This window comes from Nestor notabilis, unplaced genomic scaffold (genome assembly GCF_000696875.1).
Source record: "Nestor notabilis isolate BGI_N333 unplaced genomic scaffold, ASM69687v1 scaffold13654, whole genome shotgun sequence".
Lineage (NCBI taxonomy): Eukaryota > Metazoa > Chordata > Aves > Psittaciformes > Psittacidae > Nestor > Nestor notabilis.
Window position 1 is genome coordinate 258 of NW_009926118.1, and position 16,411 is coordinate 16,668.

A 16,411-nucleotide genomic window follows, 5' to 3' on the forward strand; every position below is an offset into this window, starting at 1 on the left:
TTGGGACCGGATTCCCTCCTGCCCAATATGCTTTTTACCATAAAATATAAACCCAAGGTAAATGCGTCTGTTAACAATGTGCTTTCTTTATGTTTGGAAAGAACGTGTAATTCCAGCTGCTTTCTGAAATACCGTACATTAAGTGCAACTTTAATCTACCAGCTGAGAGGTGTTCTGCAGCAAATACACAATGACTAAGACTTTGAATTCTTCATACATTTCTGCATAGCCTCGTCAAATCTATGTGTGGCTGTAAAGCCTGTTGTTGGGAGTGTTCATGGATGTTGTTTTCTGATTCACTCAATTTTCAGCTTTGGTATTTGAAGTAGCTGGGAAATTATGTACTTGTATTCTTTTTTACTGTGGCTTTTTCTTTTCTAAAGATGCTCTTCTTTTGGCAAGCCAGTGCTAAGTCTTTGCTCATTGTAGTGAAACTTCTCTAAGTGGTACTGCATTTCAAAGAAAAAAATAAACATTCCCAAAGGAAATTGCTGTTTTCTAACTTGAAATTCTACATTAAACCATTTTATAGGACTATAAATGCTATAGTTAGAATAGTTCAAGGCTATGAGTGAGTCAAGTGTTGTAGAGAAACCAGCTGTTCTCTTACTAGACCAGGTGATGTTCAGGGAGATGACTGGAGGTGTGAAAGGGGGTCTATCTCCTCAAACTTTGTTTTAGTGGAAGCGACTTTTCTGTTTGGTTCAGTTGTTTCTCATACCATGCCTTATTATCTTGTTTTCCTGCTGGGAGAACAGCTTTGTCTCTGTAATTGTATGCTCTAAAAGGAAGTTTACGAATGTTAGTATATTAAGTGAGTCATCATTTTGAAGAATGTTAACTTGTCCAAATATCTCCTCTTAGCAATTAGAATTGCCGGAGCTCTTTCCCCATGGTCACAGTTGTGCTGTTTGTGGCAAGGTCAAATGCAAGAGGCACAGGTAAGTTAAATATGTGGCACTGGTAAGCTTAGTATTTCTTACATTTTGCACATAGCAGTAGGAAACTTTCACTAAAGTACTGTTACGTCAACTTTTCCATGCTCTCCTACAGACCTACGTTGCTTCTGGAAAACTATCAGCCATGGCTGGATCTGAAAGTGCCTTCCAAGGTGGATGCATCACTCTCAGAGGTAATTGCTATATCATTTCTTTAGCACATTGAAATACAGTGAGTTTTTATTACATATCTCTTAGACCTATTACTTCTGGTTTGGTAGCTAGTTCAGATGTATTTCCCATGTATGTTAACTTGTTCCTATAAAAGTCACATTGAAAGAATACGTGCTGGGAGCAGAGAGGAAAGATGGAGTATTAGTTAACACAGATGTGACTGTTGCTGTAGTAGTGTCTGTAGAACACAGAATAAACATTTATGTAAACTGAGAAGTATATAGGAAAGAACAGCTGTAACTGAACACGTCCAATTCTCAAAAAGTTAAGGATTTCATCCTGCCTAGTTTGTTGAAGTAGAGGTCGAGAGATGATTTGCCACAACAAGAGTAGCAAAAGTGTGAAAGCCTTAAGGGAAGGGAGAGATAGACAGTTGAGGAATGTTTTTAAATAACACAGATAACAACTTGTTGACTTCCTTTGGTTTAATGTAGCGACTTCCTCTACAATTTCAGAACCAAACAGTTATTGTTTTAAAATTACTTAATCTTTTAAATTTTTAAAGAAGTTTGGGCTAAGTATATTAAAATAACAGCATTGCTGAATATAACTTCAGTAGGCTTAGTTTTTAAACCTATTGTTTTAATAATAGAATGTAAAAATAAACGCTTCTCTGTGTGTAATATTTTTAGAATTTGGGGCAGCAAATAGTTGTAACAGTTTATCAAAGGATGTGGTAAATGCTGAAGAACTGGAAATCTTCCTGTTCAGCTTAAATGGGAATTTAATGCTAAAAAAATTCACCATAGTATGTTGTTCATAAGAGGTATGAGTAGATACCATAGTTACCTTCTAAGACTGATCTTTAAAATGTGTTGCTGCACATTTGGCATTTTGTATTTGATTGCTGTTGCTTACTTCCTAGGGCAGTGAGCCAGAGTAATCATCTTCAACAGACACAGACAAGCAGTTTGTTTGAGCTGCCATTTTCACCTGTGTAGGGTACTGTTTGGAATGAGAAATCCCGTTGCGTTTTTCCCCACTGCAACTCTTCTGTACTGGTTAAAAGGGTAGCAGGGGTTCTGCCCACACTGAGCATCTTGCTGTGCTCTGAGGATGCAGTTGTAACATGTGCCTGGAATTGGATAGCTTGCTTTGGGTTGGAAGGAGAGACTGCTCTTATTTTCTTTTGTGGGTTAGTCCTGCATTAGAGGGAAGCTGATACAGTGAGAACTGAATTAAGATTAATGAGTTTCTAAAGGAGTGCAGCCCGCTTTTGGAAAGAAAATTCTTCAAGTCCTTGGAATAATTCTGGGATTTTTAAATTCTGGGTTAGTTTTTCTAGTTCTTCCTTTGCAGGCTGAAGAATTTTGGCAGTGTTCTCATTTCTGAATGTTTCTAATCTGAATCAGTTGTATAGTCTTTAAGCTTGTGTTTTCAAGTGCTTACAGAATAGTTCAATACACACTCAAATCAGAAGAAATCAAATTTCTTGTCACAAATGACTTTTTCTCTCTTGGATAGTGATAACAGTTTGTTTCACTTAGCAAATTCTTTTGGGGTCTTGTTTTGGTTATCTAGCTGCTGTGCATGGTCTAGAACAGTAAGAAAAACCTGTGCTTGGACTCCTCCATCTATTTATATTTATTATTATGGTTGAACTCTAAACTGCCTCAGCCATGCATCTAGCAATATTTGATAGTTGGGGCTATATCCTGCACAAAAATAGTGCAGTGACTGAAGTAGAATTTTGTTTCCAGTATCTGTTGATCTCACAATTTTTTCTTTAATTCTTAACTTGATTATGGGACCAGATTTATTTTTTTTTTTCTTTCCCCCTTCTCTCTCTTCTAAAAGTAAGAAATGGACAAATGCATGACAAGAAATCAGTTATTGTTTGAATGTGCTCTTTACCAGTCCGGAACTCTTTTAGTAGTACAGGGGCCCATATGCTTTCTTGTTGGAACTTGCTTGTTCTACCATCAGGAAGTGGTCTCAGCTATCTGGCTGTACCACCTTTTAAGGCTTTTAAAATAGTCTTTATCGTTTACTTACCGAATTCTTGCTCCTTTCTGATCTGATTTGGCCTGGTAGTTATGACCTGTTACTGAACCATTCATCACTCAGGGCTACAGTTCGTTTTCCTGACAACTGGAGTCTGTTCTATGGCAGTCCACAGAAAGCTTGTCAGTGAAGACTGACTAGCTCTCAGTGTTGTAGTGCATGCTAGAAAATAACTTCTTTGTTCTTGTCGTCAGCTGCAGCCTATATTGCTACCTGTCGCATCTGGTTTTACACTTGTAATTTCTTTCCAATTCAAAGCTGCTCATGCATAGTAGAACCTGTCATTTGGCAGAATGATTGAAAAAAAGGTAGGCTTTAAATGAAGTGACTCTTCGTTTGTGTTTAAATCTGGAGAGTACTACTTTACAGACAAGGAAATTGCTTATCATTAGCTGTCATTCTTTGAGATGTCCTATCTACTCTGTTGGCATGTGTGCGTAGTGTGAGCAATTGAGCTTGAATAATACTGTTGGTGTTGCTAGAATAGAAGTGGGTGCATGTGTCCTGCTTTCCTAGTGCTTTGAAGTGCAGTGGCTGATGTGACAGTTTTTTTTCCCCTGACTTACAGAATCACACTGATACAGTCTGGAAGGCTCATAGGGTTCATGGGAAAACTGTATGGACCTTGAACTCCAGTCAATTGGACTGCCAAAACACTGGCAGTCAATTGCCTGTTTTTATTTGAGTGCTTGTATTTTGCAGTATGGATAGTTTCACTACAGCACCTTCGTGCAATGGAGCATCATAAGTAACTGCCTCTTCCATGCTATGTGTTTAGTAAATGTGCAAATAGGCACTGCTTTCTGTGTCGCCAGGATCGAGGCACTTTTTATTAAAGCTGTATAGAGAACTTGAGTTCTAGTGATATGTGGACTTGACATGCATTTTGAGTTAGTTCTTTGTCTCTCTGCATGCTGCCTCTGAGTCTTTGGCTCGTGAGATTATCTGCATGAGGTTGCCCTGTGGAAGCATTATCATAAAGCCCTTACAGTGTGGTTGTGGAAGCAGTAGATAAAAAGAGAAACACTGGCAGGTCTGCAGAATGGTTCAGCTGGAAGTCAGTTACTATGGGATGAATCTCAATTCTCCATGGGATGAATCTCAAGGAGACCCTGTCCAGAGTGGGATGTGTCATCAGGTCTTGCATCTCTCCTGCTTTCCTTGCGGATTAAATAACCATAGGAAGATGATTCTCGGAACCATACATGCTTGACTTTAGCACTAAGAACAAGATCTCTCACGGTTGGAAACAATTCTGGTGGTTTTAGAAGCCTCTGGACTGTAGGTGAAGAGAGGGCCAACAAGTTCTGATAGCATCTGATGAACTGAAATTGCAGTGGCGCATGCACTGAAAGCCTGATAGACAGGCTTTCAGTTCCAAAGTAGCAGTTATGGATAAAGAAAAGTCTTCCAAGAGGAGTGCATTGTACTCCCCTGGAGTACACTGTCTTGTGCTTGAAGGGTGTCCAAGTGCTGCACTTGCCGTTCCAAGTGGAAGATGGTCTGCTGTCATTGCTCTCCATGGGGAGGCACATAGCAAGAGTGGAGGAAAAGTGAAAAGGGATCCTTTGATAGATGCATGGTATGGGTTTTTCTGCAGGCCTTTGCTTTGAAAGGCATGTTCCTGGTAAGAGTTTGCAGTTTGAGCCCTGAAAGAGGTTTATTTTGTTAGAAACTCTTCATGAATATAATAATGTAGCAGTACCTGTGATGAGATTGAGATTTCTACGAAGTATATTGGTAGTTTATGTGCAGTGCTATGGAAGGCATCAGGGAAATTTTTTGGAGTAGTCTGATCTGTTGCTCTTAAGGCCAATGGTCTGTGTTTGCTGACTGGAGCTGGATCTAATCTCCCTCCTGTTGACTGAAAATTAACTTCCAGAGAAGATTCTCTGGGATTTCTTGATCTCTTCTATACTAGGAAGTAAAGCATCTGTTTTCATCTCTCTCTACCTTGACACTCCGCTTTTAATGGAAATATGAGAATTGTTTTAGTTTGTTTTCTGTTTTGTTTTGTTTCTGTTTTGTTTTTTGGAGGGGGGTAGAGGTGTATGTGTGTTTGGGGGAGGCTGTGACACAACATTTGTCTTACCCATCCAGGTCTTGAATTCTTGAAGTGCATACAGTGTGAATGAGTGCAGCGGCAAATCTTGTAGGAAGAATAATACTTATTCTCATAAATGACACTTGTACATCAGCTGTTGCATTCAGCTTGCTTTCCACATTTTTCTGTGAACACGGTGGCTTCTTCTGCAAAACCTTTCTGTAGAATGTGGCACAGCAGCCTCACATAGCAGCACATGTATTCTATCTTGATCAGCATTGATGCTGTCAGGGATAAACTGATCTCTAAAGCAATGACTCTGATTAAGGGGTAGGTTGTGACAAGAGAAGGGTGGTACGGATGACATCTTGGGTTATAAGTGAAGGAGGAGAAATCTCAGGAAAACTTCATCCTACCTTCTCCTTCCTCATGTTTTTATTTCTTGGCACTGTCTGACGTTTCCCCTTCCTTTCAGCAGTTTTCTTTTTGCTAATCATGGTGCAAGGACTAGCAATACACCTTATGTATATGGTGGTGGCAGCCCTTTGATTGAACAGGGACTGTCACTTCCTCTGTCTCCCTTCCTTCTGTAATGTTGAAAGCTAAGCTGAACCAGGACATTCCTGTGGCGTGGCTGCAACAGCACTGGTTCTTCCTGATTAACCCAGGGTTTCTGTCATGGAAAAGGCAGCCACAGGCTTGACCTGTGAGGAATGTATTTGATGGAAAGGGTGGAAAATAATCTCTACAGAGATCCATGTAGGTGGGATATACAGGGGCTAGGAACAGGAGGGAGAAAGCCATGAGGATCCATGTAGGACAAGGACTTTAGGAATTGCTGTGGTTGGGACTTCAGGATATGGCTGGGCCATAAGGCAGGCTTTGTTGAATGTTGTGGTGCAGGATGTGGAGAAAGGAGAATGTCTTTCCTAGGAGTTGTGAGGCACTGGAACAGATTGCTCAGAGAAGTTGTGGCTGCCCCATCCCTGGCAGTGTTCAAGGCCAGGATGGATGGGACTTGGAGCAACCTGGTCTAGTGGAAGGGGTCCCTGCCCATGGCAGGGGGGGTTGGAACTAGATGAGCTTTAAAGTCCCTTCCAACCCAAACCATTCTATGATTCTGTGATTTTTAGGATTCTCCTTTTTCTTTCTTTGTGAGCAATGAGCTCACAAATTAAAGGATTGACTGTCCCACTTCGATGGCGGGGGAGAGCTAGAAAAGGCAGAGGTTTGGATGAAAAAGGATGAAGATGTGTGTAACTGTAGGATGGGTAGCTGTGCCTTTGGGACATTTCACACTATATCAGAAAAGAATGGGAATTGATCTGAAAAATGTGGGAAGGGCTGTTTGAGGTAAGATGACATTTTTCACAGTATTCACCTAACAGAGTGACTACGGCACTGTGCTTCATGTTGTGGATGGGACTAGTGGCAGCTGTTTCACGTCGATATCTGATGAAACCATCATTTTTGTGCTATATGTTGATTATTGTGCAAAATGATTGATCTCGCCATAGGATCGCAATGTACACGTTTATACATTTAACTCAGAACAAGAATTTACAGTAAACTATTTTGTAATGTGGTTGTCTTTGTTTCGCACAGGTGCTTGAGTTGGTGCTGGAAAACTTTATTTATCCATGGTACAGGTATGAGCTTTACCTAAGAGTTGTTATTTTTGAATATCATAAATGTTTGTCAAACTGTTTAAGAAATAGTCACCTGAAAATAAACATTTCTGTTTCTTTAGTAAAATGTGTAGCATGCTTTTAAGTGCTATGGCTTCATTGTGTTACTGTCTCTTAGCAGAGTAGAACAGATCTTTTAGTAATTTAGGAGTGATAGAGGTGGTTCTGAAATTTGTATTTCAACCTAAAACCACTTTTAGATTATTCATTTTTATATGTTATTTTTCTAATAGCTCTTTGGGAGTACATATGGCTTGATTAAAACATCCTCCCCCTGCCCCCTGAAATTTATTTCCAGATTGGAAGCACACTGGTCATTCTTATTGCTTTAAAAAAAACCCATCACTTCACAGTTTTTTAAAACCAAAAATGCCACTTTTAATAGATATAGAAAAGGTATTTTGAATACATGTTGTGGCCACCTTCTTGCTGAACATCTGGTGATTTGCTGAGTTTTAAGGCTGTGAGTGGCTATGCTGAGCTGAATAGACTAGTACTGTGTAAATAACTTTAAAATAGAGTATGGAGAAAAGACTGTGGGTAATTCGTTTCTGGTTATTGCCTTGTACCTTTATGTACTAATTAGAGCTTCAGAGTACTTTGTATGAAGATACTACAAATATTTTTAATTGATCATGCTAGCATGAATGTGTTAAAACAGCATTTTGCCTTAACTCTGAATTTTACTTTTTCATTGGATGAAGTGTTTGGTTTTGTGCTAAAAGAAATGGATACTTTTTTAATTTTACTCTACACTGTTTGGGTTTTTTTTCCCCCCAATCTCTGAGATCTAAGATTTTCAGAAAATTTTCAGACTTCTTTGCCTGGTTGGTTTTTAATTGTGGCTGATACCTGCCAATACCTGCATGTCTCCCATCAATCTTTGTGTGATGAATACACTGAAGTATAAAACTCAACTGCTTATGCAGACAGGAGAGGGAGCTTTAACACCATGTATTGTGAATGCGAAAGTTGGAAAACTCCAGGCTTTTAAGTTGCAAATACGGATAACTAAAGCATGTTCCATTGAGCTGTTTGATAAAGGAACAAATGTAAGGCAACTATCTTCTCTATTTAATAATTTGAAATTAGGATATTTTTGGCTGGTGGAAGGTGTCTTCAGTGATTTGTTTTGCACTGTCAAGGAAACTTGGATTCCACATATTACTTAAATCTCTGACACCCAAGACAGTGGAAGTCTGGAATATATTTTATGGTGGGGATAGTAACATGCATTGTTAGAAGTGCCAAATATGCATGATATGGAGCCAGCTAGCCTAAATTCTGCTCCATCTTGCTCTCTGATGAGCTGTATAGATGTTCCTGTGGTGTCTTGAGTTTTACATGTAAAATCACTCCAAATCACTGCACCTCCAGATTTTGAACTCGCTCCATAAATTCACACCATGCTGACCAGGCCTAATGAGTTTTCCCTGAACCTGAAGTACTTGGGAGTTCAGTGAGCAGTAGTGCAGTGTTATCTGAGCAATTCTGCAAGAAAAAACTTGGTCTCGAAAGACTTGCTGGTTTCAGTTTAACAGTAGTAATGTCAGATCTGGTCTCATTTGCTCTAGACATTGAGGTGTTTCTGTGCTTCTTGCAACAGTTGTGCAGGGAGGCTTAAATTGTGTGTGCTCAGTTGTTTGGGGTCTGTCTTGTAGAGCATGCTAGTTCCGACTTCTCTTCCATACGTGTACCTGCACTGTTTGCATAACTACTCACCCTGGAGAACGGACTTTTGCATTCTTGAAATGTTTATTCTGAGCTAACAAACCTCAGTGGCTCTAGATAATTTTTCACAGAGCTAAATCAGAAGCCTTTGCATCCAGACTATCCGTATTTAGCAGCGTGGGTACCCACCAGCAGGCAATTCAGGCTTGCCAGACTAAGTTGGTAAAACATTGTGCTGCTTTCCCTCGCAGAAAAGTCTGGGCATAACTCCTTGTGCAAGCTGCCCTCCTTCAAGTGAACGGGATTTGTGCAGAAGCTGCCTCTGTATGTTTAACTTTTTGTGCCCTGCCGCTGATGATGTCTTGCAGCACCTTGCATACTCTCGACATTAGAGACTTAATGTAACATACCTCACTCAGAAGCCCAGGAAGTGTAACACTAATGAGAAATGTATGTTGTAGGATAAAATCACAGATTTATTACTAAGGAAATAAAGTGCTATATGCATGGAAAAGCTGTGGTTTATATTTGTTTCATTAAAAAACTGTGTAGGAATTTGTAATATTTTATTAGCAGGTTAAAATTTAGAGGCAAACATCCCTAAACTTGAACCAGTTTGAGTACTAATCTTCATTCCCCTAAAGTCCAGTGAACTCTACTGAAGTAGGTAGTTATACCTATGAGCAATTTCGTTTGGTATTTTTCATTATTTATACTGGTTATATTTAAATATTTGTATGTTAAGTTTTTCTTGAACTATATGAGAAGAACAGAAAATTGCTGTAAGTAATCCGAATTTGCAGAGCTCCAAAATACTGCTCTGAGTCTATTGTGTATGCTGTACAATAAAACTATACAATATCTTGTTTATGCCAACCTAATTTAGATAGGAGAGTTTAAAGTTTGAGTGAGTCACTTTATGCTTACTGATTTCTTTTGGTCATTGATGCTCTTGCTACTCCAGTTCTCTCAGATTAGAATCCAGTAATTACTACATTTTTGTAACAAATTACTGTTTTTCTTTGATAGTGACTAAACCCAATGTTTTCACATACGGAGCTACTTCTATTTTAAATGCAAGTAATGCAAGAAAAGTTCAGGATTTTTGTTGAGTTACAATGCATAGTTTTTCAGTTTTGTCAACTTGCAACTTATTTTCTTCATATTTTTGATAGCAGTTGGCCAAATTTCGTAAGAATAATTGACACACAGGGTGGGGGTGGGGAATCACTTTAGCATTTGTATATGGTAGTCATGTATCAGTAGTTCCCGTAAGATTTTTTGCATGCAAAAGCAGTTGGGTGTACCTCTTTTGAGACATTGGACTCAGTAACTGTTCACAATTAACAGACTGAGCCTTTTATTTTTTAGCCAATCTCTCTGTTACACTGAAAGTTGTGTTTTTAAGTTGTTCCTCGAATTCTGGGGAAGTTGCAGCCAATTTTTAGAATGTTTCTGAGCTTCCACTGTGTCACTAGAGATTTGAAATTTTACAGGTTCTTGATGCTTTTTTTTTCACTAGTCTTCAGTCTACTTGTGATTAAAAGAGTATCTCTGCAAACCTGCGGCGTGTTGTGAAAGTACGTGGCATACAGTCATGTCCAAGTAGAATTAGCCAAGATGCTGGTTATCCAAGTGTCAATAAAATAACAGTTTCTTGGTCCAAATTACTTCATGTATCTTGTTGTCTGTCAGATACTAGTAATACAGTCATACAATTTGCTTGCTAATCCCTTGGCTTCGCTTGACAGCGTGGGTATTTGCTAACCATATTGCATCTAAAACGTCAGCTGCTGATCTTAAAACAAACCAAATCTTCCCCTACAGCATTCTTATCTGCATGTGATTAGCTGTTGGAGGATGGTTATATTCCTTATGCAAGGCTGCTTTCTTTGAGGTGCTTTTTTATGCGATTAGTTGCATACTTTGACCATCAGATCACCAAGTATCTATACCTCACAGTTCATATTCAACATGCTTTTGAATGCTGTATATAACCCAAGCTAACATGGCTTAAAAAATCTGATGATAAATGATGCAGAATGATGTTACAGGCATGAAATTTGTGTTTTTCAAATGTACTGTTGTTGCGTGTACTGTGTGGTTTTTTGCATTTAAAAACTGTATATGCATATATGCGCATAAACTCATTACTGAAAACTGTGATGGCATTCACATATGGTCATTAGCTAAAACAGGATCTAATTTTGTGTCATTACTCAGCTATTATAATGCAGTTTTACTAATATCTTCGGGCATGTTCTTATGTTTATGTATGTTCAAATGCTGGCAGATTTTTATTCTTTCTGTTGCATTTTGTGGAATGCTGTTATCATGGTCTCTTTTTGCACTCAGTTTAGTTTGTTTCTGCATCTAAGACTTGGTGTATTTTCCGTTTTCATTCAGTTTCCCAAAAAAGACATGCAGCTATGTATTTTTCTTCCTGAGTCAACTTTCAGTATTTTTAATGAAAATTTTTTGTTGTGCATAATTTATTGCAGCAGATAGAAACTGGCAAGCCAGGTAAAAAGTTTAGATGATATTTTGACATAGCGATTTGTGAATCTGTTTAAATATTTCTTTGTTTCCAAGCAGAAACCATGTTAAATAATTCCAGTTTTGTTCCAGGTAGCTATAGGTTGAGGTTCTTGTTTTGTTTTCTTTGTAATTGATGGTTTCATGCTACATGAAAAGTAGATTAACTTTTAAAAAAAAAGTCATTTGTTGGTTTCCTGTGTTACAATTTCTTTTCTAGGAAATGGCAATCTCTCTTTAGACTAGAAATAGACTCAATTTTATATTTACAAGAGAGAAAATTATAGTATTAAATGGCATCTAAGTATTAGAACTTGTTGAAAAAATACCCATGAAAGTTTTCTACTGGAAGAGGCTGGGCTGCAATGCAAGGGATGTACCTATTTCATTAAAGCTACATGAGAATCTACCAATTTCATAGTAAAACTTAAATAGATGAGATTTAGACAGATTTGTACTAAAATAAAATTATTTTAAATCTTGGAGTATAGAAGGTCTTGTAGTAAGCAATATGGAAAATCCAATTTTGACTAGCTTATCTGGGGTATGTGCTTGCAGAACTCTTATTCCAAAGGTTTTGCCGATGTTAATTCAGTTTCACTTCATGCTACTGAACTAGGAAACATTCACTTATGTGGAAACTAAGTTAAATTTTACTTGGTCAGAATTTTGCAGACAGTATATTAAGAGCAGGAATTGGTATATAATTCCAGTTTACTGACATATTGCTTAAGCGATTGTTCTGTGCACAAACATACTGGGAATGCTGTGTATTGTACTCGAATAGAGGACTGTTTACTCTCTGCCCCCACACTTGGTAGCTTTCTTTTGAGTTAATACCAGATGAACTGTCACCGTTGAATCTTTTCGTTCCAGTTTTCAGTAGTGACAAATGTATTGTGGTTGGACTAATGTGATGTATTTTATTCTGTTTTCTTACATGACATGATTTACAACACTGCAGAAATATTACCGATGATGAATCCTCAGTGGATGAACTGAGAGGCACGTTGCGGTTTTTTGCATCTGTATTAGTTCGGAGAATTCACAAGGTGAGGTGACTTAAAGATATTAATGCTGGTTTTCCATCAGAAATAACCAATACCAATTTGTAGCGAGTTCTTTGTTTTTTTTAAATGGTGATTCCAGAGTCAGTCTTACAGAGAGCATAGGCAGTTTCCATCTAAATTTCTTCTTTGAAGTATCTTTCGCCTCCTTCTTAAGCTTATTGCTGGTTATAAAAAGTCTTTGAAAATTCATTAGTGGAAGCCTTCAACACCTGGTTGTACAGGCTTTGAGCAATCTGATCTAGTGAAAGATGTCCCTGCCCACAGCAGGGGGTTGGACTAGGTGGTCTTTGAAGGTCCCTTGCAACTCAAACCATTCCATGATTCTTGCAGATGGATGTATTCTTTACGCTAGTGCAAGGCATTATTAAAACCTTGGGATGATTTAGTGACTTAATACAAGTGGAAACGATTTTGAGAATTATTGAAAAAGAACTATTAGAAAGCAGCAGTGTACATCTCTCATAGCTGCTGCTGGCTTGTCTTCTTTAAATGCAGACAACGTCCTTACATTGTTTGTAAAGAATAGACTGCCATTAAGTGAATAGCTTACTGTAGGAATTAAAGCAGGTATGGTTCTTACATTAACGTTCTTAAGAAACATTCTGAAGATTAAACATTAAAATTTTTTATTTGCTGTGTTTAATATATTAGCACATATACTCTCTTTCCTAGTAAAGTGCTTCAAGCCTGTTTTACAAGAACTGCTTCTAACTTTCTGGCTGTTGTAAGCAGAAAGAGTTGCTAACTCAGTTTCTGGATTTATTCAGTCCAGGCCGCTCTGTTGGAGCAAGTACCGTAAATGTGTGTCTTTTTTCTCTTCCTTAGTAACAGCAGTATTTCCTGAGCTACAAGTTGTACATGTACTCTTTTGTGAGTGACTAATAGGCTGATTCTGTCCTTCTTGTATATCAAACCCAGATGACTTTCTTGTTTACTCTAACTCAAGCATGTTGCTTTTTAAAGTGAACATGGGGGAATATTAGGAAATGTCGATGTAGTGCAGACGTTATATAGAGTGTGAAAGTGAAGTAAGTCTTTCAAAGTGGAAATCTAGAGCAAGCTCTTAAAATTTCATTTGGAGTTGTAATACATGTAGGTGTTAGTTGCATTGTTTGTAGATCGTCGTTGATTCCGAAAATGATGTCTCCTCTATTGGTCATGTAATAAGTTATTAGTCATGTTATCTCAGATCAGCTATAGCATCTTTAAGTAGAGTGTAATTTACCACATCTGCTTTTGACAGTAATGAATTAAATGTAGTATCTTAAATCCTCTATCTGGGTAGACAGTATGTGCAACAAAAACTCAAGGTTTGTACAAGTATTAAGCACTGTCAGGGAAACTACAAAATAAAGATCATCACAGAAATTAACTTCTCTTTACAAATGTTTAGAGTTATTTGTATGCATCCTACAGATTGATTTATTTTGTCTCTTTGTGTGAAGTGGTACAGGTGTATCAAGCAAAAAGATAAGCACAGTAACTTTGTTTTGGGACACAATTGAAACTTGGCACTCTCAGCCCTGCAGGGGAGCATGGTGTCTCATGTTATGCTCTAGTTTTCAGCTCATACTTTTTTTTCCTGCTATTTGCACACACCCACGTATAGATTCAAGCAGGCTCAGTTAGTAGCTGTGGTGCATTTACTACTGAAAATGTAGAAACCAGAGTTAATATGGAAGTTGCAAATAAAATACTGACTTGTCATTTTAGGAATCCCAGTTTAAAGCTTTAGTTGTTAGCTGAAAAGGGTTGTGATGGAGTGTTTTATAGCCTTTCAGCTCTGATACAGCGTCTCTTACAACCTTATTTGAGGAGAAATTAATCACCGATTGCAAAATCAAATATTCTTATACCTTTGCCAAACAGCTGTACTTTGGTTTGGATTTATTACTAAATGCTTGAAAGCAATAGTTCTAGCTAATAAAGATAAATTTTTAAAATCTGGGAATGTGTAAGAAAAAAACAGGCTCTTTTTGTCCTTTTTTAGGTTATATCTATACTTTCTTGCCAAAGAATCTTCTACTTGTGAATTAAGACTTAAAATTGCAAAACACTTAAGTGAAAAGAATTCCTTTGTTTTCTGTTTAAGGCTGCCTAGGTGGATTTTTTGAGGCAGGGTTGTTGAACAAAGTAACAAGCACGTCAGGCCAGTCAGCCTTTCAGTGTATGCTGAAATACTTCTCAGTCTGGATTTCCCTTGTTGTGGCCATTTCTGGGTTAGTTATAGGCTTTGAAGGGAAAGTGGAGGGTTTCCCTTTGTATGGTGTGCTATAGGTAGTGATGTACCTGGTTGAAATTTTTGTCAAAAGTTAATAGTGTCTACTATCATGTTGGTGATAATTTGCTTGCTGTGCTCTTTGACTTACCTCTGCAGGAATAAACAGTCCTCTATTCCTAAACTCTGGATTTTTTGAAATTCCTATTGAAATGTGACTCCCAAAGGACAAGGTTTTCCATTGATGAGCAGGAGATTCTACTTTCTTTCTTGTAAAAAGGAGTTGACCTTAGTTTACCTAGCTGCTTTTAGGCAGTTCCAGTCAATTATAGTAGTTTGTCCAGGCTGGCCAGATCAGGTCATAGCTGTGCACCTCAGATATTAGAGGGGAATATGCAGGAATACATGTTGTTTTCCTTGTACGAATGCATAAAACCCCAACTTTTTCTCTTGGCTCTGGTGACCTTTGCAATTACACTGTCTCTCATCTTGTCTGGCAAGAAGCACTTCTATGCTTCTGTTTCATTACTTAGGGTCATTGTTTGACTTAGTATTGAGGAGGGGCAAACTCTATTAGGAAAGAAACTTTTTCAGAGATCTTAAGTTTTGAACATTTGCAGGTGTGTATTTCTCAAACATCTTTTGCTCTTGCTTAAAATGAAGGGCATGCAAAGTATAAATCAGTTTCCAGGTAAGTTTCTGTGGAAACTACTGCAGCTAATAAAGAAGAATCCTTTGAAACTGTATAGGCTGTCATTTAATGACAGTCAGGGGCTGACTGGCTGTGGAGAGAAGCTATGCTGCAAAGATCTGGTCCCGTGGTAGACAGTAAGCTGAACATGAGCCAGCAGTGTATACTGGTGCCAAAGAATGCCAGCAGCATCCTGGGCTGTATGAACAGGAACAGAGCCAATCGATCAAGGAATTATCTGTCTTTACTTGATGCTCTTTAGACAGCATCTAGGAAACTGCATCCAGTTTTGGGCTCCCCATTACAAAAGAGACATTGGTAGGGTGGAGCAAGTTCAACCAAGGGGCTACCAAGATGACTGGGCTTAGAGCATTTAACTTGTGAGGAGGTAACTGTCAATGCTGGGGTGGGTACAGCCCTGCATACCTTAATCTGGGCTTGCTTTTACACAGGAGGTTGGGCTAAGACATCACGAGGTCAATTTGTGCCTGAATTGTTCTATAATTCTCCTCTCATTTTCATAGCCATCAAGGCAAATATAAATGCAGGACTCTGTTAATACAGTCCTTGATTAAATATGTGCTATTTATTCAGTTTATGATCACATGTTATGGTTGTTGGCACTAACAGTTGTTTTGACTCGGAAACTCAAATTTTCTTCTGGTTCTGCCATCGCCTGAGCTGTGATATTTTTCCTGCATGTATAGAGAGAGGAGGGTTTCACTTAGCTTTTAGTCCTTGTGGACATGATTGAGGGTTAATGTACACAAGTATGAGAAGCAGAGTGTTGTTAACTTGCTTTTGTTGGTCGTCAAATCTTCATGTAGAACTCTGTTTCATATACTGTGACTTGGAAATCAAGCTATATTACTAAATTATTGAAATGGGAGAATCCTAATAGGAGCAAGTTGTAAATAAATGTGTTAACTGTCTTGTTTATGGCATTTAGTTCTATGTGATGTTATATGCTTTGACCAGAAGAATGAGCATTGGATCATCTAAAGAATTAATGGGTTGTTTCTTAACGATACATTTTATGGTTAGAGTGGAGTCATAAAAGTAAATTAATATGTTTGATAGTTGACTGTAATAAATGAAAGAATCCTAGAAAAATTCTTGTTTTATTTTAAAACTATTCTTTAGGTGGATATTCCAACTGTTGTAACAAAGAAAATGCTCAAGGCAGCAATGAAACACATTGAAGTGATAGCCAAGGCCAGGCAGAAAGGTAATGTAAAGACTTCATATGCCTCATTTTCAAAGGGCAAGTATAAATGTTTCTTCATGTATATTTGTTATTGTATTTGCTAAATCTTTT

The 16,411-nt window shown here is 38.0% G+C and overlaps 1 protein-coding gene across 1 annotated transcript in view; it reads left to right on the forward strand.

Moving 5' to 3' along the window:
• Positions 1-16,411, forward strand: part of SNX14 (sorting nexin 14) — a gene marked incomplete at both ends in the record, with an annotated part of 41,419 nt that overhangs the window by 249 nt on the left and 24,759 nt on the right. Inside the window, 6 exons of the mRNA XM_010013393.1 lie at positions 1-57; positions 865-941; positions 1,054-1,132; positions 6,826-6,869; positions 12,079-12,166; positions 16,237-16,321. The exon at positions 1-57 is cut by the window's left edge and continues 106 nt beyond it. Coding sequence (XP_010011695.1) covers positions 1-57; positions 865-941; positions 1,054-1,132; positions 6,826-6,869; positions 12,079-12,166; positions 16,237-16,321 — 430 coding nt within the window. The remainder of the gene's footprint in view (positions 58-864; positions 942-1,053; positions 1,133-6,825; positions 6,870-12,078; positions 12,167-16,236; positions 16,322-16,411) is intronic.